The 26968-nt window shown below is 62.3% G+C and overlaps 1 protein-coding gene and 1 long non-coding RNA gene across 4 annotated transcripts; one reads left to right on the plus strand and one right to left on the minus strand.

Moving 5' to 3' along the window:
* Positions 1 to 418: 418 nt before the first annotated feature.
* Positions 419 to 26968, minus strand: REXO1 (RNA exonuclease 1 homolog). Of its 2 annotated transcripts, none has more exons than XR_013531219.1 (16): positions 26687 to 26968; positions 10890 to 12634; positions 9767 to 9871; positions 8263 to 8473; positions 6212 to 6375; positions 5324 to 5455; positions 4997 to 5120; positions 4166 to 4279; positions 3895 to 4032; positions 3671 to 3784; positions 2780 to 2853; positions 2330 to 2568; positions 1830 to 1945; positions 1586 to 1724; positions 1381 to 1501; positions 419 to 1309 (listed from the first exon to the last, which is right to left on the minus strand). XR_013531219.1 is itself a non-coding variant. In XM_054250111.2 (16 exons), the coding sequence occupies exons 1-16, from the start codon at positions 26841 to 26843 to the stop codon at positions 1221 to 1223; spliced, it is 3654 nt and encodes a 1217-aa protein (XP_054106086.1). In that variant the 5' UTR covers positions 26844 to 26968; the 3' UTR covers positions 419 to 1220. The 2 variants fall into 2 exon arrangements, 1 of the variants encoding a protein (XP_054106086.1); XM_054250111.2 differs by having other exon boundaries at positions 2330 to 2440.
* LOC128930512 (uncharacterized) lies at positions 7202 to 8929 on the plus strand. 2 transcript variants are annotated; one of them, XR_008478644.2, is made up of 3 exons: positions 7202 to 7341; positions 7754 to 7873; positions 8792 to 8929. It is a non-coding gene; the product is annotated as an uncharacterized LOC128930512 (long non-coding RNA). The 2 variants fall into 2 exon arrangements; XR_013531220.1 differs by lacking the exon at positions 8792 to 8929 and adding an exon at positions 8125 to 8260.

The raw sequence follows: 26968 nt of genomic DNA on the forward strand, positions 1-26968 counted from the left end.
CATGTCCTGGCAAGACCCCGGTGGTTTTCCGTCTGAACGCCTTTCCCTTGGCGGGCATCACCCACTGGCTTCCAGTCTCCTTAACTCTCTGGCCATCTGTGTGCAGCCCCCAGCCCTGGGCAAGGCAGAGAGAGAAGCCAGCTCCAGGCACAGGGCTGGGGACACTGCCCACTGTCCCTAAGAGGCACTGGAAGCTGCGGAATGGCAGCTCTAGGCTCTGGGGCTGGAACTGGGACTCCAGAGCAGATGTGTGTGGCCTGGCCCACGGTCGGGCGGGGGGTTGGGCAGCCAGTGCGGGGGCTTTCGTGAGGGCAGTTTCACTGCTCTGCTCTGCGTTGGCGGGAAGAATCAGTCCCAGCTGCAGGGACAGTGGCCTTCCCAGCGCACATGCACCAGGCACCAAGACCAGCACGAAATCTAAAATCCATACAAACTTTTATTCTGTCCCTGCTGGAGGTGAGGGAAAGGAGGTCCAGAGAGCCTGTGAAGGAAGATGGGGCCCCGGTGGGAAGACAGTGGCCGGAGGCCGGCGGGCTCCGTGGACGGCAGGCCCTGGGGTTAATGAGGGGCTGGCTGGGTTCTCAGAGGTCACGGAGTGCAAGGGTGGGGCGGCTAGTGGTGGAAGCCGGCCGCCCCAAAGGCAGGCCAGCCCCTGGAGCCCGGAGGCAGGTCCAGCCCACATCGGGCTGAGTGTGGCCCTGGCCGCTGCTGGGGTCTGTCCCGTCCCCACCCCCGAGGTGGGAAGGCAGCAGGCCCACTCTTCCCGGTGGGAAAGGGCTGTGCAAGTCGTCAGGTTTAAATAAAAATAATAAAAATAACAATACAAAATAAAAAAGACCGTCTCAAACAAACGCCCCGAGGGAGGAGCAGAGGTGCCGGCCACCACTGGGAGGGAGCGAGGGCCTGGCGGGGGGGCAGGAGGGGCAGGAGGGGCTCGGTCCTGGTGTCTGTCAGCAGCAGTTTATAGAGACGCCAGAGGTGTGGGAGGCAGAGGGCAGCGAGGGGTGCGAGGGGCTGCGGCAGGACGTGGGCTGGGCTGGGCGGGGCTGGGCAAGGCGTTCTCCGGCCACCGGCTTGTCCCACTGCTCTGGGCTGCCTCGCCAGGTGGACGGGTTACGGAGATTTATTGCACTGTTTGGAAGAGGCCTGGGGCTAAGGACCGGCCGGGCGGCAGGAGAGGGGCAGGAGAGGGGCGGGAGGCGGGCGGAGGCGGGCGGGCGTCATCGCTTGCTCTTGGCGTCTTCTCGGACCTTCCAGATCACCAGGTGCATGCAGGCGCCGGCATCCTCGCTGGAGCTGTGCCCGTCCACTGCGGGGCAGACGCAGTGAGCACCCAGCCCCTGTGTGGGGACAGCCCGAAGGCCAGGCACCGGCACTCACCGTTGTCCTGGATGATCTGTCTGAGGTAGTCGGCCATGAGGTTCCGCAGGGACCGCTTGTAGGGGAGGCCCAGGCGGTGGGGGAAGAGCACGGACGTGTCCACCACGGTGCTGTGGATGACCTGCGGGCAGCGGCAGAGGTCAGCGCACGTCAGGCCTGCAGCTGCCCCTCCTGGAGAAGCCAAGGGCCCAGGCCGGCAGGGCACCTTCAGGGCCAGGAGGTCGCTCTCCAGGCTGTGTCCGATGAGGATGGTGTCGGCGCTGAACATGCTCAGCAGGACGGCCTGGACGTCGCGCAGCGTGACACTCGTGTCGGCGAGGTCAGCCTCCGTCACGCCCGAAAACCTGCGGGAGCGGGCAGGAGGGCGCCAGGGCTCAGCCTGGAAGCGCAGGCTGGTGGGCTTCGAGGAGGGGTCCTGGTGGGGGGGGGCACGGGGGCGCGGGCCACACCTGGTGTTGTAGTCCACAATCGCGTTGTCCGGCTTCACGAAGGTGTCGTAAACCACGTGCACATCCGTGTCCACCACCGTGACGCGCGTCAGCTCCAGCCCGTACGTCGTGTAGGACTGCGGGCAAGGGACCAGCCTCAGACGCACTCCGGGCACCAGCCTCCCTCCTCCCCTCCCTTGCCCTGCTTGGGGTCTGCAGAGCCCAGCAAAGCAGAGGCATGGCTCCCACCTGCAGACATGGACACTGTGGCCAGAGACTCTGTGGGGCGTCTGGGAGACGCAGGGTGAGGTGTGGCTTCAGCAACCCCGTCCCCAAGCCCTCCTGCCTCCCGTTCACATGCAGAGCTGGGCCCACAGCCCAGTGGGCTTCAAGGTACCGGGAAGGATGGGGCACTGGGCCAGGGCAGGGGCTGTGAGTGCCGGTGCTGTGGGAGAAGCCCTCTGAGCCAGGCCAGCTCCTCCCCGACCTTAAACCTGAGGCTGGGCAGAGAACAGCCTCACCATCTCGCAGTCCAGGGCGTAGATCCCCGGGTGGGCATCGCCGGAGAGTTCTTTCTCAAAGGTCTTCACGAAGCCCTCGAGGCGCTCCTTCCGGCCGTCCTGCACGTGTTGCTGGGGGTGGAGAAGGCAGATGAGGGCGGCTTCGGGGCACAGTGGGGGCGGGGTGGTGGTGGTGGCACATCTCTGAGCCCTTTGGGATGATCCTATCCATCCATCAAGCCCGTTCACTTCCTCGGACCCTGGTGAGCAGGTGGGGAAAAGGGCTTGCCAAGAAGACACAGGAGGGCGGCTTCCCAGGACAGAAGTGGCCAGCGACAGGGCCTGGGGTCTAAAGTGCTGCGCTCTCTGGTTGACACAGGAAATGCTGCCCCTCGGGTCTGTTGTGTCCCGTGATCACTGAAGGGGAGGCGGAAGTCTGTGGAGAACAGGCGCCAAGACGCCAGGGCTCACCTTGGCAACCTGGCAGCCGACAGAGCCGGCGGCAGCCGAGCAGCACATGTACTGGGCCTCCCAGCCTCCGGCCACTGCAGGGGACACGGACACACGGTCAGGGTCCAGCCAGGCCCGCCCTGCAGCCCTGGGAGCACTGACTGCCCACACCTGCTGAGCACTACTAGGGAGTGGGGACTCAGGGCAGGCGGCCTCAGCCTCTTGGCAGAGCTGGAAACAGATCAGGCCCAGGCCAGTCTGGCAGCCAGGATGCCCAGCCCGGATCCCGGGAGCCAGTGGGCTCTGCCGAGGCCTCTTGGGCAGTGCCGCCTCCAACAGGATCCCCCAGATGCCCCCAAGGCGATGGCTTTAGGGGCCACCGCAGGACTGTGCCAGGCTGGCTTGTGTGCCCTGAGCGTGGCCGCCTGGGGGATTGAATGGAACTGGCAGGCCAAGGGTGGGACGAACCCTCTACTCACAGGGCCAGCAGCCTCCACATTTCCACAGACCAAGGGCGCAGGGAGGCAGGGGCACAAGGCTTTTCAGGTGGGGGTATGTGAACGTTGTCATGGGAAGGCTCGTGTCTTACTTTTTATAAAGAACAAGTGGAGAGAAAACGAGGCCAGGGCCAGGCCGGGCTCTGCCCTCAACAGTGCAGCCCAGGGGCCTCGGGTGGGGCAGAGGACGGCAGAATAAGGCCCTACCCAGGTTCCAGGGGCCTCGGGTGGACGGGGGCGGGTCCGGGTTAAGCCTTACCCCGGTTCTGGGGGCCTCGGGTGGACGGGGGCGGGTCCGGGTTAAGCCTTACCCCGGTTCTGGGGGCCTCGAGTGGACGGGGGCGGGTCCGGGTTAAGGCTTACCCCGGTTCTGGGGGCCTGGGGTGAATGGGGGCGGGTCTGGGTTAAGCCTTACCCCGGCTCCGGCGCAGCCGTCCCCAGTGGTAGTAACACTCCTCATCACGGACACAGCGGCCCGAGGAGGACACGAGGTACTCGGTGCCACAGCGGCAGCAGGTCCTGCAGGAAGCTGTGGGTGGGGACCCGGGTGGAAGCTGAGGATTGCGCTGGTGTCCCAGAGCCTGGCCTTGCCCACGTCCTGCACCCGCCCGCCTAAGCTGATACAGGCCAGCGACTCACAGTCCTTGGGCCTCTTCTCCTCGGCTGTGAAGATGACGGCGCCCCCGGGCCGCTCTGGGTGTGGGAAAGGGTAGCCATTCTCCTTGAGCTGGTCCTGGGTGAGCAGGTACTCCTTGAGGCGGCTGTATAGTGCGGCCCCTGCGGATAGGCATGGTGCTCAGCCCCTGACCAGGACGGCCCACATGACGGTGGACACCACCAGAAAAGGTAGCCGGGCCAGCAGTGGCCCACAAGGCACCGTGTGGCAGAGCAGGGGCGAAGCTGGCCTCACCTTTCAGGTCCTCCACCCGGGGGCTGCTTGGGCGGCTGAGCGAGAAGCTGGTCTTGGCGGCCAACCTGCCCCCCAACACCACCTCGTGGGACACAACCCTGCGGCCACTGGTTTCTGCAAGGTGGGCAGGAGGAGGGTGAACTAGCAGGCTCAGATCCTACCCGCTCTCACCCACCCTGCCCTCCTCAGAGCTCCGCCTCAGCTCCCCGGGCTCCATCCTAACCCCAACAGGAGAGGCAGACGCAGGCTGGGCAGAGGAACGCAGGACTGCCCCCAGCTCTGTAGGCCCCTGAGCTGCACAGAGGCCCCGCATCTGAAGCTTTCACCCCACCCGCTCAAGCGAAGGGGGAAGGGCCGGGAGAACAGCACTCCAGATGTAAAATGGCTTTCGAGAGCTCTCAGCCTTCACAGGCCACCCAGCCTGCAGCCTGCAAAGTCAACCCAGGGCCCCTCAGAGCACTAATGGAGGCGGGGACGGGGGCGGGGCCCCCTTAATGCACCCTTGAGAGGCTGGAATGAAACGCCCACGTCTCCGCTTTCTTCCTCCCCAGAGCTTAATGCACTGTGCCCCCGGCCCTGGGCCTCCTGCTTTGAAGAGGCTGCCGCGGCTCCATTAGCAGGCTGCCCCTCGGCGCGGAGGCCCAGCTTGGCAAAGGAGGGCGGCTGACAAGGACACCAGGGCCAGGCCCGTCCGAGACAGAAGCCTGGGAGCCCGGGAGCCCAGGAGCAGGCCCCGCAGCACCCACGGGTTCCTTTTGTCTGAGATTGTCCCAGCCCAGCTGCCAGCCCAAGAGCGCCCCGAGCCTCCCCTCCCCAGGTGTTGGGACTCACTGCTGAGGCTGGACACGGCGCTGGGGGCCAGGCCCCTGAGCTTCTTAAGCGTGTTCACGGCCACATTCAGATAGATGCCCTTGCTGGGGCTGCGATCATAGGCCACCTTCTCCTCGTTCAGCGCCTGCGGAGACGCAGTGCCAGCTGAGCCCGTGCCTGCCCGTACCAGGAGCAGCGGTAGGGTCGCCATGGGACCCAGGGACCCGCATCTCTCCCAGGCAGCTCCGGGTCGCAGCCGCGGCTGACGCCGATGGGGGATGTCTGAGGGCCTGCCTGGACCCCCCAGTGCCCCCCCCAGCTGGCCAGACAGAAACTCGGGGACCCCACCTTCTCTATGGCCTCCTGGTTGGATGTACAGAACTTGAGACACTCCTCGATGAACAGGTTGAGATAGCGCTGGCGGATGACGGTGGGGACTTTGCCCCCAAATTCTTTGGGGATAATGGGTTTCTTTAAACTCTAGAGGGAAGGCAGAAGCAGTCGTGGGTGAGGGCCTCCCTCGGGGAACGCAGACGCGACACGGCCGTGACCACGGCTGGAGGCAATAGTGAGGTGCGCTGCGACAGATCGGCCTGGGTTCCAGGAGGGACACACACCAAGGCCGGACGAGGGCAGTAGGGGAGACTGCGGGCAGGGGCCACACGGGGGCAGGGGCCACACGGGAACTGCCATACTTTCCTGCTCAGTTTTCCTAGAAATCTAAAATTGCCTGAAAAACATAGTCTATTAATTAAAAACAAAAGAAGGCCACCATGCCTATAATCCTAGCACTTTGGGAGGCTGAGTCAGGAGGATCAGTTGAGGCCAGTTCGAGATCAGTCTGGGCAATGTAGCAAAACCCTGTCTACAAAATAAAAAAATGATTAGCTGGGTGTGGCAGCAGCAGCTTGTGGGCCCAGCTACTCGGGAGGGTAAGGTGGAAGGATCGCTTGAGCCCAGGAGGTCGAGGCTGCAGTGACCTGTGACTGTGCCACTGCACTCCAGCATGGGCGACAGAGATTCTGCCTCTCAAAACAAACAAACAAACAAACAAATAAAAAGGCAAAACGAGACAAAACCCACAGGGTGGCAGGAGGGGAGGGTGAAGGCTGTGCTGTAGTATGGGGTGCACAGGTCCACAGGGCAGGGGCAAGGCCCGGGTGGGGCCAGGAGGGGCTGGGCCACCGTGAGGCTGGCCTCGGGGGTGGTGGTTCTGGCTGGGATGGAAGGGGCTACCTGTAAGGATGGACTGTGGGCGATTCGCTTAGGGGTGATGGTGGTGGTGGTCTTGGACGCCATCCCCGACAACGTGCGCGTCTTCAGCGGCTGGCCACCAGGCTCGGGGCCGTTGGAGGGTTGGCTGCCGCTGGCCGAGAGGGTCCTCTTGGGACCTGTGGGGGCTGGCGGGGCACAGGGGGTGTGGGCACAGGGCGAGCGGCCACCCGTCACCGCATGATGGAGCACCAGGCAGCCGCGGCCACTCAGTGCCAACAGCATGTGCATCTCCACGCACAGGGGGCCGGGCAGGGGCGTGGCGCTGGGGCTGGGGCTGGGGCTGGCGCTGGGGCTGGCGCTGGGGCTGGGGCTGGCGCTGGGGCTGGGGCTGGGGCTGGCGCTGGGGCTGGGGCTGGCGCTGCGCAACGGCATTAGGCTCTAGCTGCCTTCAGGCAAGTACATCAAGGCCGGGGACACACGTCGCCGGTGGGGCGGTCCAGGCCTCTGCCACATGTTCCAACCCCAAGCCCGAGGCATCGATGTCTCAGAGAAGGGCCCTGACTCCCAGAGGACAGGAGGGTCCCCCACCTGCTCATTGTGACCAGCGGCCTGCCCTTCCCTGGGCCTCTGTGTTCTGCCTGGCCCTTTAATGAGGTCACAAACCAAACCCTCCACCCAGAGGGAAGAGGCCAGGCTGTTTCCGGGGGCTGGCCAGGTGGGCAGCTGCAGTCTGGGCATGTGCGTCTGTGTGGCACAGGGGCTTCTGGACCGGGGATTCGGTGCCAACCCAGGGAGGAGAACTGTGGGTGGGGACATCTGGCCCTAGTCTCAGAGTGACATCCCTCGAACCCCATCTGGCCCCAGAAGGGTGCTCGTGAGGCAGGCTGAGTCTGCTGGTCCTGCCACAGGCTGCCCAGGAGGACCACACCTCTCACAGTGGAAGGTTTGCTCTTCAGGAAGTCCCGACAAAGACCCTCCAGGCTCCCTCGGCCACACCCTGGGCGAGCGCAGGCGGCCATAAGAGTCCTCCCAGGCCAGCTGAGCCTGCCCTGCAGCACTGGCAGCGCTTGGGACCAGACTCCCTTCAGGCTGCAAGCCCTGTGGGTACTGCGACAGCTCAGCACCCACCACACATCAGCAACGGGATAACCGTGAGTGTGAGACAGACGGGAACCGAGTGTGGTGCTGGGATCAGCGCAACTCATGAGCTCCTTTCCCTGCAGCTGACGTCTCAGCCGTGAGGGGCCTGGGGAAGGGAGGTCGGACATGCCTGGAGAGCTCTAACGAGGGCCTCAGCCCGCGTCCAGCACAGGAGGGCCGTGGGACCCGTGGGGTCTGCAGGGGACTCGGGGGGCTGGCCCTCCAGCCTTCTGGCCAGTGCCAGGGAGGCAGGGGCTCCAAACCACCAAGCTGCTCCCTGCACAGCAGCCATGCCCTCCAAGGGAACTTGCAAGACACGCAGGGGGCCATTCCCAGCCCCCAGACCAGATCCTGCATTGTTAGGCGCTTTGTGGGGGACCCTCATCTGTGGCCTGCCTCCAGGGACATTTCCTCACTCTGCAGATACCACTGAGGTGAAGATGCAGAAGGCAGGACAGCCGCCATGAAGGGTCCTGTCCACTGGCCACTAAGGCCTGGCCCGACTTTCCACAAGACCCGGCGGGGATGCCCCTAGGAGTGGAGGTAACACAGCCCTGCCGCTGCACAGTGGGTGCTCATTTCAATCTGAGGTCACGCCCCCACACTCGTAAGCCAGGTAGAAAGCCACACTACCCTGACATGGCTCCTGACTCCCTGGCAGCACAGGCTCAAGCCCGGGGCCTGGTTCAGGCCAGTCCCCACCAGGCTGGACCCCCAGTGACCCCGGGGCCAAGTCAGGGCAGGAAGGTGCTGGGCCAGGCACCCTGTAATGCTCAACAGGCCCCATTTCACAGAGAGCCCCAAGGAGGGGGCCGAAGGTCACCCTGTGAGCGTGTGCCACGTGGTTCAGGTGAGCTGAGACCTCAGAGTGCCACCTCTCCTGCCCACATGCCCACGGCTCCCCAGCACAGGCCTCCTGGGCTGGGACTCACCCGTAGCCAAGAGGGGATTGGGGACGTGAGCGATCCTCCTCTTCTCACCGGGGGCGGAGATGTGGACGGAAGACGGCTTCTCCAGCCTAGGGGCGGCCTGCAGCAGGCTCACCGATGCCCTCTGTGCCTGCTGCGTCCGCAGGTAGCACACCTCCTGCGCTGTCGGGGGCCGGGTCGGGGGCACCGCGGGACTCCTCCTCGGGGGCTCTGCCTGTGTCACCACAAATACTGAGGCCTGGCAGCACACCTGGGTACCTGGGGCAGGTGGCCCCGGGGAAGGCGTGGGGCGGGGAAAGGAGCTCGGAAGCCAGGGGCACCACCTGCCTGGCCACCTTCTGAGCTGCTGGCCTCCCTGGGGGGAAGCAGCACAGGGCAGTGGCCTCAATGCCATGTGGCTCCCGGCCCCCCCACTCCCAGTGTCTCCAGGTGCCCAGGCTGTGTCCTCAGCTCTGATAAGGCATGGTGGGTGGGACTACACAATTAGACTGGCACTCCAATCCAATCCCACTAACCCTCATCTTTCCCAAAGCCCTTCCTCTAGGGAGGCTCTGGTGACTGGATCAGCTGGACTCCTGGCTGCTGGCCTCGGAGCCAGACTCTGCTTTTCCTTCACTACCTCACAGCTCCTGCACAGGGGCCTGACGAGCCTGCTGTCTCCGGGCTAGAGGAGGGAACTGGGGCTCAGAGCTGGACAAGGGGCCCAGGCCCAGGCCGCACACGGCGCAGCAGGAAGTCTGTGGCTCTCCGCGGGCGGTCACCCTGGGGCTCCGTACTATGGACAATCATCATCCAGCAGGGAGTGGGCAGGTGCCAGTTCTCTCTGGGACTCAGGCAGTGTCAAATATGAGGGGTCTTCAAAAAGCCCACGGAGAACGTGCACTGTGACGGAACTGTGCGTGGGTTTCAAACTTTTCTGCACCACAATAAACTGATACTAACGTGTCCGAGCGTGCCTGAACCACAGAGTCTGCGGCACTAAGGAGTGTAAGACGTCAGTCAGAAAAGGGCCCAGTCACAGCCCCAGGAGTTCCGCTACAACCAGGCAAATGTCAGCGTCACATTCACGTGAGGCTTGGGTGGGAGAATGAATGGGAAAGCCAATGCCACTTTCCGAAAAGCATCAAATTCACAGGACAACGTCCCAGAGAAATCGGAGGCTCATGAATGAATAACTCATTTCAAGAAGGGATGGGCGGGCGGGGCGGGGCGTGGCAACTCACGCCTGTAATCCCAGCACTTTGGGAGGCCGAGGCAGGCGGATCACAAGGTCAGGAGTGCAAGACCAGCCTGGCCAACATGGTGAAGCCCCATCTCTACCAAAAATACAAAAACTAGCCACGTGTGGTGGCGGGCACCTGCAATCCCAGCACTGGGAGGCTGAGGTGGGAGGAGGATCACTCAGGAGTGGGAAGAACAGCCGGGGTTGTCCCACAAAGCAACACTTCCCCCACACCGCCCCATCTTCAAAAAAAAAAAGCTTCCTGCCGGCCTCTGCAGACCTCACCTCCTGGCCTTGCTTGGAGAGGTGGGAGATCCTCTTCTTCTGTCCGGGGAACAGAGTGGTCAGACCCGAAAGCCCCTTCTCCTCACTCTTCTCTTCCTTGGGGGGCTAAGACATGTGTCCATCCCTCAGCACCAGTCCGCCCTCCCTGCCAACACCGATACCGCCCAACCTCAAACCGTCCCCAGCAAGTGGGAAACAGAACAGTCCAGACCCAAGGACAGCGGCTGCTGGCAGGAGGGTGCTCACACCTCACACCTCCCTGCCATCCACTCAGGGCAACCAGTCCCTGGGCTTTGTGTGGGGCAGTTGGGGAGGTGGGGTAGGGGTCACACGTTCTGCAGGCCCCCAAGGCTACCCCTCCTGTGCGCCCAGGGCACCAGCGTGGGCACCGGCGTGGAGAACCCAGGGCCCCAGAGTGAATGAAAGCGCACTGGGAAACTGAGGCCAGCACAGGCCGCACCAGCTGCTGTGGGCTGACGGCTCAGACTCGGTCCGTGTGGGGCGAGCGCCCCCTGGTGGCCAATGTGAAGGCGCAGGGCCAGGAGACCCAGGGGTGCAGGGACGGGCCCCAGAGGAAGCCAGGAGGGAGGGGAGGATAGAGGGGCAGGAGGGGATGAGGGGCCCGGGAGAGCAAGAGCTCCCCAGGCTGGGGGGACTGGAGGGAGGAAGCCAAGGAGTGAGGAGAGGATAGAGGGGCAGGAGAAGATGAGGAGGGGGGTGAGGGGAGGAAACAGAGGGGCTGGAAAAAAGACAGGTCGGGGGAGAAGAGATGGGGAGAGGAGGGGAGGAAGAGGGGCTAGAAGCGGGTGCCTGAGGTGGGTGGGTGGGTGTGCCAATATGCCCCTGCCCCCCTGCCAGTCCATGGGAACAGTCTGTGTGCACGACGCCACAGGAACCTGGCTGGTGGCCAGAGGCCAGTGACCGCTCTGGGTGGGTGAGGGGCAGTAGGACTGCTGGGGGGCTCGGGGGCTCCAGGGCCCCTTAGATTGAAACTGGCTAAGGGACCAGCACCGAGGAGCCGCCTCCACCCCACACCTCTGAACCCCCTGGAGGAACGGAGTGTCCCTCACCAGGCCCTCAGCTGTTACCGACCCGGAGCCCAGGCCGAGCACCCGAGCCTCACCTGCCGGGCCAGCCGGCCTTTGTTCTCCGTTTTGACGCTGGTGGACTCGTTGAAGATCCGCAGGCACTCCTCCATGGGGTCAGAGTCAAAATCCACCTCCTTCTCCAGGGCCGAGTAGTCCACAGCCGCCCCTGTGCTGGAGGAGGAGGAGGAGGAGGAGGACCTTGCGGGGGAGGGGGGCGGGGAGGCCTTGAGCCGCTTGGGCGGCCCTTGTGCCTCCGGGAAGCCCAGGCTGGAATCCGAGTCAGAGTCGGAGTCCGAACTGAGGCCGGGGAGGGTGGGGGGCCACACGCTTGGCACGCTCGGTCCCCCCGGCCCTGTGGCCTCGTCCTCACTCTCGTCCCCAAAGAGGTCAGCGTGGCTCAGGGCCCGCCTCTTCAGCTTGGGGGCGTCCTGGGAGGCACCCTCGTCCAGCGAGCGGGCTTTGCGCTCCACCAGCTTCCCTGAAGGGGCCTTGGCGCCCTTCCTGCCGGGGAGCTGGGGGGCGCCAGGTGGAGCTCTGCTGGCCGCCGGCTGCGAGTCCCCACTTGCGGGGCTTGGTTGCCGAGCTGGCCGGTCAGGCCTCCCTTTCCCTGAGCTGGCCACGAGAGTGGCCGAAGATGGCTTCTTCTTGGTCCCCTCCAGCCGCTCTGCCTTGCGCCGGGGGCTGCTGGCCTGCGGGCCCTTCTTGTCCACGTGGGGCCTCTCCCCCCGCCCTCCACACTTGTCCTTGGTCTTGTCCTTCCTCTGGGCACCGTCTTTACAGCTGGGGGCAGGTGGGGCTCCGCTTTTCTTCCTCTTGGATTTCCCCTCCTTGGGGCGGCCCCCATCCTGCGAGGCCTGGGCTGGGGAGCTGGGCTTGGGTGGGGCCGGCTGGAGGTCCCCCACATCGCACTGCACGGCGGTCTCCCTGGTCTCACGCAGGCTGCCCCCCTCAGCCTCCAGGCTCTCTTTGGAGGGCGGCTGCCCGGAGGCCTTGCTCTCAGGGTCAGCCCCGGCTTTGGGAGTGCTGGCCGTGGCGGGCTCGTCACCGGGGGCCGTGGCAGCCTCATCTTCCGAGTCTGAGAACCTTGCATCACAACTGCCAAAAGGGTCGCAGGGCTTCTTGGGGGCAGGCGTGTAGGGCTCGCTGCCGCGGGGTCCCCGGGGCCGCTTGGCGGCACGCTCGTCCCGGGAGCTGGCCCTGCTGAGGTGCCGGGCGGAGAAGTTGGAAAGCGGGTCGTACTCCAGGTCTGTGGGTGGCCGGGAGTTGTCTATCACGTATTTGCTGCTGGGAATGGGGCGGCTGTGCCGCCGGGGCTGGCTCACGGCCTTGGGGACATACTCCAGGGCACCGCTGCCCCCTCTGCCTCTGCCCTGACCCCTGTCCAAGGACGCCAGCGAGTACTTGCTGCCTGGCTCGGCAGGGGGGGCCAGTGGAGTGGGCTGGTAGCTGGCATTGGGGCTTAACAGGCTGTGGCTGCCGGGGCTGTAGTGGAAGGCCAGGGGGAAGGCGTCGTCATCCAGACCCACGGTGGGGCCGGCATCAGGGCTGCAGGGTGCCAGGGCGGGGGCCTCGGTGGCGCGGTGCTCACGGGCTGTCTCCAGCAGCTCCCGGTAGCGCCGCTGCTCCAGCTCCACCTCACTGCGCACGGCCTCGATGGCCTGGTTGACCAGCTCCAGCTCCAGCACGTCAGGCCGCGGATCCTCCCCCAAGCCGAGGGTGCCATTCTCCGTCTGCGTCGGGGGCTTGGGCAGCTCGGGGTTATAGGGGTCGTAACCCAGCCCTGGAGGGAAGAGAGAGCACAGCTGTGACCAGCCTGCAGGAGACGAGCCCCCCGCGTGGGGGTGGCCTCGGCCTCAAACTTCAGGGAAGGGAAGAGACCTGCCTCCGAAACCCTCTGCACGCTGGTGCCGCCAAGGCTCTAGGGTGCGCAGCTTGGTACAGGCCATGTCACCAGCTCAGGCCCCGGGCGGGCCTGGAGTGTGTGACACACAGCTCCACGGGTTCTGGAGGCATCCTCACATGGCTCACGGAATGCATACAGTGACCGTGGTGGGCAGACACTCAACAGGCTGGGACACCTGGGGCAGGCGGGTGTGGAGCTCCTGGCGTCCAAGGCGCTGGACTGAGGCAGGGGCGGGCTGGGCCGGCAACCACAGCCTGACAGTGGACACAGAAGAGCCCTTCCTCAGCCAACACAGCCCCACCCGCCAGCAATGTGCCAGCCGTGTACCGTGCGCCTGGCGGGGGTGAGCTCGGGGCTCTGTCCCACAGGCTTTCCTGCCTATAGGAACATTCACTGGGCTGTGCCTGTCCTGCAGAAACGGAGGTCACAGCAGTGGCCATGGCTGGGTCGGGCGGGAAGCACACAGACATGCCCAGTCCATGGACCACCCTGTGAAATCGACAGTAAGTCTACTGTGAAGACTGTTTTTTTTCTTTTTGAGACAGAGTCTCTCTGTGTCGCCCAAGCCAGAGGGCAGGAGTGCAACCTTAACTCACTGTAGCCTCCGTCTCCCGGGTTCAAGCAACCCTCCCGCCTCAGCCTCCCAAGTAACCAAGCCCAGCTAATTGTCGTAATTTTCGTAGAGACGGTTTCGCCGCCATGTTGGCCAGTCTGGAACTCCTGACCTCAAGTGATCCACTGCACCTGGCCTACTTTAAATACATTTTTAAATTTTAAAATCTGTTGCAGAGGCGGGATCTCACTATGTTGCCCAGGCTGGCTTTGAACTGCCAGGCTCAAGCAATCCTCCCGTCTCAGCCTCCAAGATAGCTGGGACTACAGGCACAAGCTGCGGAGCCTGGCTTGAAGCACATGGCTGCACTGTCTTCCTGGGGCATCTGGGAACATGTGACTCGCACGTTATTTACGTGGTTATTAACAGGGCGTATTCTAGCAGACCTTCGCAATCTCAGTGCCACCAATGACGGCACAGGAGTCAGAACCACAGGAGGCCCACGTGGCGACAGGCTGGAGGAGTTACAGAAAACACAAGCAGGCCAGGTGCGGTGGCTCACACCTGTAATCCCAGCACTCTGGGAGGCCGAGGTGGGTAGATCACCTGAGATCAGGAGTTTGAGACCAGCCTGGCCAGCATGGAGAAACCCCGTCTCTACTAAAAATACAAAAATAAGCTGGGCGTGGTGGCACATGCCTGTAATTTCAGCTACTCGGGAGGCTGAAGCAGGAGAATCGCTTGAACCCAGAAGATGCAGGCTGCGGTGAGCCGAGATCACGCCATTGCACTCCAGCCTGGGCACCAAGAGTGAACCTCTGTCTCCACAAAAAAAAAAAAGAAAGAAAACAGGAGCAAGTGGAGCCCAATGTTCCAGTGAAGGAATAAAAACTAAGTTCGATTATTTAGTCTAGAAACCTACAGGTTTATCATCAGAAAAGCCACTGAACACGGCCAGGCACAGTGGTTCACACCGGTAACCGCAGCACCTCAGGAGGCCCAGGCAGGAGGGCGGCGTGAGCTCAGGAGTTTAAGACCAACCTGGACAACATGGATCCCATCTCTTTTTTTTCTTTTGAGACGGAGTCTCGCTCTTGTTACCCAGGCTGGAGTGCAATGGCGCGATCTCGGCTCACCGCAACCTCCGCCTCCTGGGTTCAGGCAATTCTCCTGCCTCAGCCTCCCGAGTAGCTGGGATTACAGGCACGCGCCAACACGCCCGGCTAATTTTTGTATTTTTAGTGGAGACAGGGTTTCACCATGTTGACCAGGATGGTCTCGATCTCCTGACCTCGTGATCCACCCGCCTCAGCCTCCCAAAGTGCTGGGATTACAGGCGGGAGCCACCGCGCCCGGCCGGATCCCATCTCTTAAAAAAATACTTAAAAGTTAGCTGAGCCTTCAAAGGGCTAAGCTGGTAGCAAAGGAAAATAAATAAATGTTTTCAACAGTGAGCTGAGCACAGGGTCGCACACCTGCAGTCCCAGCTGCCGGGGAGGCTGAGGCGGGAGAGTCACTTGCGCCCAGGAGCTTCAGGCTGCACTGAGCCAGGACTGTGTCACCGCACTCTGGTCGGGGCAACAGAGCACGACCCCAACTCTAAAAACATAAAACTCTACTGAATATAATTCTGTAACATCTCTAAAGAAAATCAGTAGGTCTGACGCCCTGGAGTTGGCAGGAAATGGCTCCAAAGACACCCCAGAACTTGTAGACAGCTTATCCCCTGAGATGGCAAAAGGGGCTCTAGCCGGGGTGAAGTCGCCCTTGTCCCTCACGGAGGGGCCATAAACAGGCTGAGATTTTGCAACCATCCCTCAGACTCAGCAGGGAATCATAACGCAGGGGAGGCCCCCGAAGCCTAAATGCAGGTCAGCCGGTGTTAAACGGGAGGCACAAGCCCTCCGGGGAGGAAGGGGGCAAGGAGTGTCGCAGGTTCTTGCCTTTGAAAAGCAACTCCCCAAACCCGACGAGATCCAAGACTGCAACAAAGCCTGGCCGGGCCCACACCACGCCGCCGTCTCACCGGGGCGGCAAACGCAACCCGCCTTCATTAATGCTGCACCCAACACCGACGGCCAAGAGGGACTCGAACGCTGACACGCATCCCCACAGGCCGATAAGGAGCAGGCCATGACACCACGAAGCCAAAGGCAACAGCAGCGGCCCTGTGGGAACCCGCCCGAGCCAACACGCTGCCGGCCGACTTCATTCTGTCTGAAGGTTCGGCATCAGGCGTGCGTTTCTCCCACTCACAAAACCTGCATGCCCTCCGGCCCACCTAGAGATTGACCCCCACAGGGTGCTAAGACCTCTGTGCTGACAAATGGCTGGACATGGCCAAGAGGAGGCAGGCTCAAGACCTTCCACTGAGGACGGCGCAGAGAAGAGCAATAGAGCTGGAGGTGTCCCTGAGGGCCCCCACACCCCTCGAACCCCAGCAGGCACGGGACAGAACTGGCGGGTTTGTAAGCTGCTCCCCGAGACACACCCACCAGTAGAACAAGTGCCTCTGTGGGCAGGTCCCCTCCTAACCCCTGCGACCTGTGGCCAGGCCAGTCACTCAGCCAGAGAGACTGCAGGTGTGACTTGAATGAAGGACCTAGAGGTGGGTGGACACCTTGGGCTATCCCGGGGCCAGCGTCCCCACAGGTCCTTTAAAGACAGAGGTGGAAGGGTGAGCTCCAGAGAGATCCAGAGGCTACACTAAGGCTGGGAAGGGGGAGGAAGGGCCCTGAGCTCAGGGATGCAGGCGCGTCCAGATGCCGGTAAAGGCGGGAACTGGATTCTCCCCTGGAGCGTCCGGGGGGCCCAGCCCTGCATACAGCTTGATTTCATCCCAGTGAGGCCGATTTTGGACTCTCAGCCCAGAGCTGAGAGTGTGTGTGTTGCTTTAAGGCCCACAGGGAACGAACGCTGCTTCCCTCAGTGATGAAAGAGCACCACACTGCCCGCTGCCCGTCCCTGCAAAGGCGGAAGGCCCCTCTTGTTCCAGGGAATCCTGCAGGGACAGCGGGAGGCGGGGACCCTGAAGCTACAGAGGTGGAAGAGGGGCTGTCACAGGCAGCTGCCGCCTTTCCCTTGAAATCACGTGAATGCTGGACCCATTTTTAAAGTTACGTTTAGGGCTGAGCTCGGTGACTCATGCCTGTAATCCCAGCACCTTGGGAGGCCAAGATGGGCAGACTGCTTGCTATCAAAACCAGCCTAGGCAACTTGGCAAGACCCTGTCTCTACAAAACATACAAAAATTAGCTGGGCATGGGGACACGCACCTGTGGCCCCAGCTACTCGGGAGGCTAAGGTGGGAGGACTGCTTGAGCCCAGCAGGTCAAGGCTTCAGTGAGCCGTGATCACGCTGCTCCACTCCAGCCTGGGCAACAGAGCAAGATCCTGTTTCTAAAACAAATAAAATGAAACGAAGCCTCATTTAGACAGGAGGGAGGATCCCCCACATCTGTTCTGGGCCATCCGGAACTCCGTGGAGTGTGTGCCGGGCCACGAGGTGAGGGCAGGCAGGGAGTCACACGGAAGCCACAGGTGAGGCCACCGGGCTCTTCTTGGCCTGTGCCAGGCCACACCTGAGGCATTTCCAGGAAGCGTCACCCCACATGCCCAGCAAGCACAGAGGCACCCACTCTGCCATCGCCTCACAGCCGAGGACCCTGGGAGTCAGCAAGGGCACCCAACTGGGATCAGTAACTGCGGCTGCCAGCTCCTCTGCCTGGGGAGGGATGGCCCCCAGGCCAGGAGGGTGCTCCCAGCAGGGTGCCTGCTAACTGGGGCTGGGTGTCAGCCCCCACCCGGGGGAGGGCTGCAGAGCACGCCACCCCTGCCACCCTCCTGGTGAATAGGACAGCCAGTGCCAGCCCTCCCCCAGCCCCAGAAGTCCTGGCTACCCAGTGATGTGGAGGGGCCAGGTCAAGGCCCCTGTGGAGTGAGCTGCAGACTCATGGGGGAGTTGACACAGCACAATGACCGAGGAGGGGCAAGCCCGGGCCAAGGACACTCTGGTCTCCCTCCCGAGTTAGGGCTAACAGGGATGCAGATGGGAGGGAGAGCCTGCCTAACGGGAAGGGGTGGGCAGCTGCAAGACTGGGCCCCAGGAGGGCAGGAACTGAGGCATCTGAGGGGCTGAGCATGAGGGACTCCACTCAGGGCTTCCACCTCCTTTCCCTGGACCCAGGTGCTCTTAAGACACAAGATCAGCCTGGCCCAGGGGAGCCAAGAGCCGTGGGCAATACACACACCGGCCAGCAGACACCCTCAAGCCCTTCCCAAAGGAAGGAAATGCAGACCTGCAGACGCTGGGTTCTCAAAGGAGAGACCACTTCCCCAGGAAGATGCTGTGGGGAGATCTTGGAAGGAATAGCGCCTGCCTCCCAGGAGTGAAGCCAGGACCCACCCCCGGCAGAGGGAGGCAAGGACAGGGACAGGCGACAAGGGCCCCATCTGGGGGAGCGGACGTGTCTTTCTAACGGGAGCCTGTGTGAGCGCTTGCTCTGTTGTTCTGTTGAGATGGGTGTGGCCCAGGCCAGAGTGCAGTGTCGCCATTACAGCTCACTGAAGCTTTACCTCCCTAGCTCAAGCGACCCTCCCACCTTAGCCTGGAAAGCAGCTGGGACCACATGCGAGCACCACCACATCCCCATAATTCTTTTCTTTTTTACAGAGACGGGGGTCTTGCTATCATACCCAGGCTGGTCTCAAACCTCCAGGCTCAAGTGATCCTCCTGCCTCAGCCTCCCAAAGCACTGCTTGTCCTTTTTGTTTTTTTGACGGAGTCTCACAGTCACCCAGGCTGGAGTGCCGTGGCGCGACCCTGGCTCACTGCAGCCTCCACCTCCCGGGTTCAAGCAATTTTCCTGCCTTGGCCTCCAGAGTACCTTGGATTACAGGTAGCCACCGCAACACCCCGCTAATTTTTTTGTATTTTTAGTAGAGATGGGTTTCACTAAGTTGGCCAGGCTAGTCTCGAACTCCTGACCTTGTGATTTGCCCAACTTGGCCTCCCAACGTGTTCACAGGCATGAGCCACCGCGAGGGGCCGTACTTGTCGGCCTTCAGCCGACAGCTGGGAAAGAGCAGGTGCGCCTGAAGTTGGGAGCAGCACAGTCTGCAGAGGAACTTTCCAGTCCCAGGAAGAGGCTGCCTCCCCTCCGCAAAGGCTGCACCAAAAAGCAAGCAGGCACTCCAGGCGGCCTGAGAAGGCCAAGGTCAAGGCCTCCTCCCTCTGCTCACTGAGCTTTTGGCTCCGCAGCCCATGACCCGCTGGTGCTGGAAGGCAGCGTCCCGGCCTGGGCGCTGAAGTTTCACACATCTGCCAGGGGCTGGGCCGAGGCTGCCTGCAGCTCAGAACAGGGGGCACCCGACGCTGCCTCCCCGGCGCCCCCTCCCATCCCACCTCACAGGGCCAGGCCTGGGTACCTGTCAGGACAGGAAAGGTGCCGGGAGAGCATCTACATGCTGCTGGGTGCCCTGGGAGCCCCGGAGGACACATCTGAAGTCTGACTCTCTGCGGAGCGCAGTGGCTCACGCCTGTAATCCTAGCACTTTGGGAGGCTGAGGTTGGCAGATAACTTGAGGTCAGGAGTTCAAAACCACCGTGGCCAACATGGTGAAACCCTGTCTCAACTAAAAAATACAAAATAATAATAATAATTAGCGAGGTGGTGGCAGGCGCCTGTAATTCCAGCTACTCGGGAGGCTGAGGCAGGAGAATCACTTGAACCTGGGAGGTAGAGGCTGCAGTGAGCCAAGATTGCAGCACTGCACTCCAGCCAGGGAAACATACATAAATAAACCCGAAAGTAAGTATATAAACAAACGCCGACGCTGCAGATGGGAGGGGCCCATCCAGGCCTTGTCCCACGGCCGGGAATTACTGTGGATGGAAGCAGGCGAATCTGTTTCTGGGAAACACGGTTAACTGGCTGAAGGGAAAAGCTACCCTCTAGAGGCCTGGCCTGGGCGCTCCCCCTTCCTGTCTGCTTCACCCCGGGGGCCAGGACTGGGAGGCAACACCCAGCCATCGTGGTCCTAAGAGGCCACCATGCCTGGGCGGCCATCTGCCCCAGCCTCAGTAGAACCCACTCCCTACACCACCCATCCTGGCCACATCTCTGGAGACCAGCGCCCTGCAGCCCTGGGATGGGCTGGATGTCATGGACAACAGTGTTTCTTCCAGGGTCTGGGTGTGAGGTCTGGGAACAATGTCTGCCCAAGGCCATGTCCTGGCCCCAAACCTTCCCTTGACCCAGAAACCCCTCATCCTGGGCACCCACTCTCCTCTCTGCTCCCACAGCCCCACACCCACGACACTCAATCCACACGCGGAGACCGGAAGACAGCGAAATGACAAGATCATGGAGCACGAAGACCCCACCCCGAACTTCCCGCAGGTTCTCTCGAGACCTGTCCAAGCTCACTGCCTTCCCCCAGTCCGTCCTCGAAACCACCCTGCCCACATCAGCACATTTCACAGATGAGGGCACCCAGTGCCAGTGAGGGCCAGCAGCTCCCAGCCCCACACGGAGCCCCAGGCAGCTCCCACCCAGACAGGGAGACTCAGTGGTGCTAAAGAACCCGGCAGGCCCAGCCCCTCTTCGGGGAGACAGTCCAGTGGGCCCGCAGGCCTCATCCTGTAACAAGGCATCATCAGGAACACAGCTCCAACCCAGGGGGTGGGCCCTGCCCAGGCCAGGCAGGGAACCCAGAAGGAAACAGACATCTCCCGTCTAAGGCTTAGCCCGCAGGGGAAATAAGACAGATAAGCCAGGACTACCCACACCTAGCCCCTGGGGGAGTCACCTGGATGGGCTTTGGCTTTGAAGGTGGAGGAGAGGACATTCCCATAACAGACACAACACCAGAGGACGCACCGGCTGACCTTTGCGAAGCGCAAGGTGGGGGCTGGTGGTGTCCAGGGGAGTGCCCGCCCCACAATGGGCTTCTCTGGGAAGAGGGGTATGGCGGAAAGCACCGCTGAAGTGCACCTCCTATGTAACCCTGAGTTCCCCACAGGTGGCCATACGTCCACTCTGGGGGCTCTGCTCCTGAGGCCCCCTCCCACCCTCATGGCGGACATCCTCCAGCCCCATTCCTGGGGCCCTCTACACACAGCCCACTAGATAGAAACCTGCTGCTCAGAGGCAAAGGGACCAGCGCTCTGCACCCAGAGGCCCCACAGCTCCTGGACCACAAGGGGCAGGAACAGGGTACCCTGGAGAGGGCTTCCAGGAGGGGTCTGGCCAGTGCTGAAGGCCTGGACCTCCACCACCCAGCAGCTTCCAAGACCCTCCGGGAAACCCAAGGTGGCCCAGCTCTGCCCGACCCCCATGCCAGACTCCGCCCAGGTCTCAGAGCTTGCTGTGAAGGCTGGGCAGTGCCTGCAGCCCGGCCCACCCCACCCAGGGTACTCTTCAGGCTCCCAGGGCTGAGATCAGAGCCTCCCCTCTGCTGGAAGTACCGCCCTCCCACCTGGACAGTGCAGTGCCAGGGCTGCCCAGCAGGAGGAGCCTCACAGCAGGGTCCAGGGGAGAAAAAGAAAAAAGTCCCTTCCTGACCCGGGACCCCCAGCTCCAGCTCCACCCTCTGGGGTGCTCTGGGCATTTATTCACCTCACGGGGCGGCTGCCCCCACATGCCACGATAGAAAGTGCTGCTGTCCTAAGGCTTCCAGCACGGGGCCGGGCAACAGGGACAGGTAACCAGGGCAGGGGTTGGATGCCTTTTAAAACTATGTTGAAACAGGCGGGTCAGTAGCTCACGCCAGTAACTCCCAGCACTTTGGGAGGCCGAGGCCAAGGCAGGTAGACCATTTGACGTCAGGAGTTCAAGACCAGCCTGGCCGACACGGTGAAAGCCCATCTCCACTAAAAAATACAAAGATTAGCCTGGCCTGGTGGTGCATGCCTGTATTCCTAGCTACTTGGGAAGCTGAGGCAGGAGAACTGTTTGAATCTGGGAAGTGGAGGTTGCAGTGAGCCGAGATCACACCACTGCACTCTGGCCTGAGCAACAGAGTGAGACTCAGTCTCCCTGCAAAAAAACCTCTGTAGAAACACAAGGGTATAGGCTGGGCTTGGTGGCTCACACTTAAAATCCGAGCAAAGCAGGCCTCTCGCCTGAGGCCAGGGGTTTGAGGCCAGCCTGGCCCACATGGGGAAACGGTATCTCTACTAATACTTCAAAAATTTAGCTGGGCGTGGGAGTGCCTGTAATCCCAACTACTCAGGAGGCTGAGGAAGGAGAGCTGCTTGAACCTGGAAAGTGGAGGCTGCAGCGAGCCAAGATCGTGCCACTGCACTGCAGCCTGGGCAACAAGAGCAAAACTCCCTCAAAAAAAACAAAAACTGACAAAAAGCCAGAAGGGGACAAACGTCCGGGCAGGGCCTGACTGCCGCCAGGTGACAGGGTGGGGCCTCGGGGCCTTCTTCCCTGCCCCTCCACCCCTGCGAAGAGCCCCCCTTGGCTGTGACCACCTTCATGGTCCACGCAAAGCAAGTTGAGAGTGTTCCTCTCCGCCCCTTCTCATCCCAGAGCCTTTTCTGTCCCCAGAGCACATTTCCCCTCTGGTGTTTCCAGGGCCCCTGCGCTCCCCTCAGGCACAGGGGCCTCAAAGCATCCAGGAGCCACACAGCCTATCCCGGGGGCCCACAGAAAAGCTGAACAGAGAAGCTGGCATGCAGGGTTCACAGCTGTTCCAAGGATGGTCGCCGTGGTGCCTAAGGAGGTGACTGCAAGCACAGGCTGTTTTTGTCACTTGCTGACCTGTGTGCAGGTGCTGGGGGTCGGGGTGCTGGCTGGCAAGGTGGGCTGACCCGGCCCTCCTCATTCATCCCTCCAGCTGTTCTGAGAATACCTGCCCAGGACCTCGGAGAGGGCACGCAGCCTGCAGACCACAAAGGGCGGGGTTCCCCACGTCTTGTCCACTCCCCAAAAGTCCACTTCTTCCAGTGTTTGGGGGTGGTCCCCACTCCACGGCCACTCCAAGTGCCAGCTGCCCTCTCTCCTGGCGCCGGGCCTGCCCCACGTCTGTCACTGCTCCGCTTCTGCTTCCCCAGTGCCCTCAGCCTGGCCCCACACACGCTGGGTCCAGATGGACCCAGAAAGACCCTGGAGGGCAGCAGGGCCAGCTCCTGGTTTTCCAGAACAGTGAAGCTCGGTGGTGAGTGTCCAGGCTAAGCCAGCTTGCTCAAGTCCCCCACCACTCCTTTCCTGAGGCAGGAGGCAGAGGCATGCCTAGCAGCTCAGGCTCCATGCACACAGCCTGTCGCGGGGCAGAGCGCTCTGTCCTTGCAGCCCTTCCAGAAAGCTCTGGGAGCCTAAGGAAGGGACTTAAACAGCCAGCTCCTCCAAGGGTCCCCGAGGACTCAGCTGTTGGCAGAGGAGGAGGAAAGGCAACACGAGAGGTCCCTGGGAGGCTCGGAGACCCCGGAACAGCCCGGAGTAGCTCCCTGGGTGTCTCCTTCCACCTCATCTCCTTTTCAGGTTTTTTCTTTTTGTTCTGCAGCAGATCATACCCAGCAGATCACACCGGCGGTCTACCCACTGCACGGGGACAGCGCAACCACGGCCCGAGCGCGCAGTGCACACCCGAACCTGCCTGCTGCTCTCTAGGGACTGCTTTGCAGAGGGGATTCTGAGGCGGGAGGAGGGCAAAGGACAGCATTTCCTTATCAGAGGTAAGCCCTGCTAGGGCACAGCTCACACGATGCTTCACGTTACACTCAGACGTCAGGAGAGAGGGCAGCTGGCACTTGGAGTGACCCCACTGTGCGGAAGAGCTCACCGAGGCGAGGGAGGTTCAGGAAGCCACAGGCTCGAGGGGCGACGCCCAGCAGGTGTAGACCTGGGCGTTCCTAGCGAGCTCTGCACAACACAAAACGAAGCGAGACGCCTTCAGTCCGGGCTGTGGTCTCTGAAGGGACAGAGGCCAGCCAGTGGCACCTGTGCCTCAAGTGTGCAGTCCCTGGCGGTAAAGCTGCGGCGGGCTCTGGGCGGGGGCGGGGGGGGCGCTCAGGTACCACAGGAGTCCCAGAGCACCTCCCAGCTGACACACTTGTCCCTGCTGACCCTGACCCCAGGGAGCTGCTCTGCCTCTCCTATCTCAGGCTCTAGGAGTAGGGATTGCTTCTCAGGGCCTCTGCCTCTCCCTGCAGCCAGACCACCAGCTAAGCCGGCCCTCCTAAAAACACAAAAACAGGCCTGGTTTTTGTGAGGTGACTCACGCCTATAATCCCAGGACTTTGGGAGGCCAAGGCAGGTGGATCACCTGAGGTCAGGAGTTTGAGACCATCCTGGCCAACATGGTGAAACCCCGTCTCTACTAAAAATACAGAAATTAGCCAGGCGTGGTGGTGGGTGCCTGTAATCCCAGCTACTGGGGTGGGGGTGCTGAGGCAGGAGAATAGCTTGAATCCAGGAGGCGGAGGTTGCAGGGGGCTGAGATCACGCCACCGCACTCCGGTCCGGGCGACAGTGCCAGACTGTGTTGCAAAACAGAAACAAGAAGAAAACACAAAAACTGGCCAGGCCACCTGCCGCACACCGCCCACCCCAGGCTGGGTCTGTCTGTGGGGCTGCCCTGGCCTTGCCCTCTGTGCCTGCACCCCCAGTGGCAACCAAAACATCTCTCGACAACTCCTGGGTGCGGATCTGCTCTAATGAAAACCTAAGCAAAGAATCCTAAAACAGGATTACCAAAACCAGCCGCGGGCACACGCTCTGTGTCCCGACTCCCACGACCCACGCCTGGCAGCAGACTCTGTGCCCAAAAGCCAGGTTTTCAAACTCCCCAGGTGCTTGAGAAGTCAGGTGAGGGAATCTTGGGAAAAGTCCCCGAAAAAATCAGAATCCACCCTCATTTGTGAGGCATAGTCCCAGCCGTGGCTCAAGCACACCAAGCCCGGGCCTCTGGCGTGGGGTCTGGAGGAGGCCCCACAAGCTGCCCGGGCCTCTGGCGTGGGGTCCGGAGGAGTCTGCCCAGGGCTGACTCAGAAGGACGAAGCCACATTTCTATGGCTTTTCTGCATTCTCTGGTGTTTCTAAAACAAACAAACCTTACCCCAGACCGGAAGGACACTACGTTAAAAAGTAAAGGGCCCAGAAACCTGCAGAAACATGGACAGGCCCCCAGGCCCCGGGAAGCCTGCACTTTTCCTGTCGCAATCCACCTGGAGGAGAGCCCCCGACTCAGTCCCGCCGCCCTCTGGAGGCTTCACACCTGCCCTGGCTGGGTGGGTGTTGGTGTGGCCAAAACACGTTCCTTGATAAGCGTCAGTTTCCCCACTGACAGCACCGAGCTCACAGGGTCGCCATGTAACATGTGCCCAGCACACAGCAGGACCCCGCACAGGTGCTCAGGGCTAGCTGAGGGCCTTCACCTGAACCTCTGTCCGCTCTCAATGCTGGAAGGGAAGCCAGCGTTCCTGCCTCCCCTCCTCTCTGGAGGCCACTGCCCTGTCCACCCTGGAATCCTCTTGAGAGGATATAGCAAAAGTTAGATCATGCCAGCCTCTTCAAAACCCAGAAAACTGGGCATGTGGAAATCTGGAGGAGTAGGCATGAGACACGCACTTCCCCTGGGGGTCTTCAGAGGGCAGCGTGATGGGCATATCTCGGAGGAGGAACAGGGTCACAGACGCTCCCAGCAAGGAAGACTGAGCTGAGATTGGATCCTGCCTCTCTCAGGGGAAGGCGTCCTTCTGCAGACAGTAACAAGAAGCCCTTCCACCGCAGCAGACACAGGAAAAGCAGCTCCTTCTCAGCAGCAAAGGAAGATGCAGACACTCCACGGTAGGAGGCAGGCAGCTGCATTTTCCCAGAGGAATGTGGGGCAGACACGAGGACTGCATCACCAAAGGGACCCTCAAAAATGAGCCTCTGGGAAACGAACAGGCCATTTCGGATACAGACTATCAAAAGCCTGACTTGTGCCGGGTGCAGTGGCTCACACCTGTAACCCAGCACTTCGGGAGGTCGAGGCAGGAGGGCTGCTTGAGGCCAGGAGTTTCAGACAAACCCTGACAACACAGCGAGACCGTATCCCCACAAAAAGAATACAAAAGTCAGCCCGCTGTGGTGGTACACGCCACCTGTAGTCCCAGCTACTGAGGAGGTTCAGGTAGGAGGTCCGTTGAGCCCAGAAGGTCGAGGCCTAACAGAGCTGTGATCGCACCACTGCACTCCAGCCTGGACTATGAGAGAAACCCCGCCTGCAAAAATAGGGTGAGAACGAGCATCATGAGCAACATGAGTCGGGTGTCACAGCCTCCGAGGAGCCTCCCCCATGCACCGCCTTCTTCAACTCCCAGCCCCCGCCAAGGCCGGCTGCATGCTCCCAGGAAGTCACGACCTCATGCTCAGGAATCTGCGGGCACATCCGCCGGCAGGTCCCAGGGCAAGGCCGACAACACAGGCGGCTCCGATCGCCCGCCTCAGGCACAGCAGAGATGCCGGGAGCGGGCGGAGAACCCACAAGCCAACGCCTGCGTCTGTCCCGCTGCACACACACGCCGGGGACATCTGAAAGGTGCCACCTTTTCTAGCAAAACCGGAGACAGGCCTGTTCCTGAATCCTCGCGAACACGCTGCTCTTCTGGGAGGAAGAGGTTCTGGGGCTGAGGCTGTCTCGGGGGCAAAGTAAAAACAACGCTTGAAACCCTCGCCCGGTGAGGGAATCTGGGAGGGAAGGAGTCAGGGGAGGGGGGAGGAGAGCCACTCTCGGGGGACACAGGTCACAGGGGAGTCCGGATGACGTCACACTGCACACCTGTCCCCGCGATGTCCCCCTTTTCCTCCGATGCAAACCCCACTTCTCCTCCACGAAAGGCCGCCATGACGCTGGAAACCAGCGCGACGCCGGCTGCCCGACCGAACGCCCACCCCAGGGACACCCCGACTTCCTCCCTGCGCGTCGTGCCGGACACACGGCTGGACACACACCCGAGACGCTCCTCGGACCCTCCGGAACTCAACGAGCGGAGGCGCGGCCCGAGGACAGATCGTGGAAATAAACAAGGGCGGCCACAAGCACCTGGGCTCCCGGGGAGCGGCGGGCGCGAGTCCGGGACAGGGGGCGTCCAGGGTCTGCCCAGTGCCGGCCGCGCCCGTCTCCGGAGACCCCCCCCACCCCCGTGCCAGGCCCGGTGCCCGGGACGCGCCCTCCCAGCCGACATCGCACACGCGCGAAGACGAAGGCTTTGCAGCGGCTCCCCGGGTGGGTGGTCCCGGACCCGGCTGGGGGAACCGTCGCCCGCGAGGGCGTGGGGAGGGGGCTGGGCCGAGAACGGGGACCCCGAGCGGGGCCTGGAGGTGGAGTCCACACCCGGGCCGGGGAGCCGACCCCAAGGCGGGCAGGCGGGCGGGCGTTACCTGCTGCGGGGGACGCCGCTCCGCCATCACCGGGCGCGCCGGGGACCCGGGCCCCGCGGTGCCGGAAGTGGCAGTAGGGCCGCCGGCAGGGCCCCCCGGGCGCCCCAGACCAATAGGGGCAGTCAATGGACCGGAAGAAGCCAGTGGAGCGTAGCATGGTCCGTCCCGCGGCGGGGCCCCGGCCCGGAGCCGCCCGGGCCCCCGGGACCCCTCACTGGCGCCGCGGTCGCCGCCGCCCGCGCCTCACGGACCCCGCCACCGCCATCTTGCTCCGAGGCCCCC

Source organism: Callithrix jacchus, chromosome 22 (assembly GCF_049354715.1).
Source record: "Callithrix jacchus isolate 240 chromosome 22, calJac240_pri, whole genome shotgun sequence".
Lineage (NCBI taxonomy): Eukaryota > Metazoa > Chordata > Mammalia > Primates > Cebidae > Callithrix > Callithrix jacchus.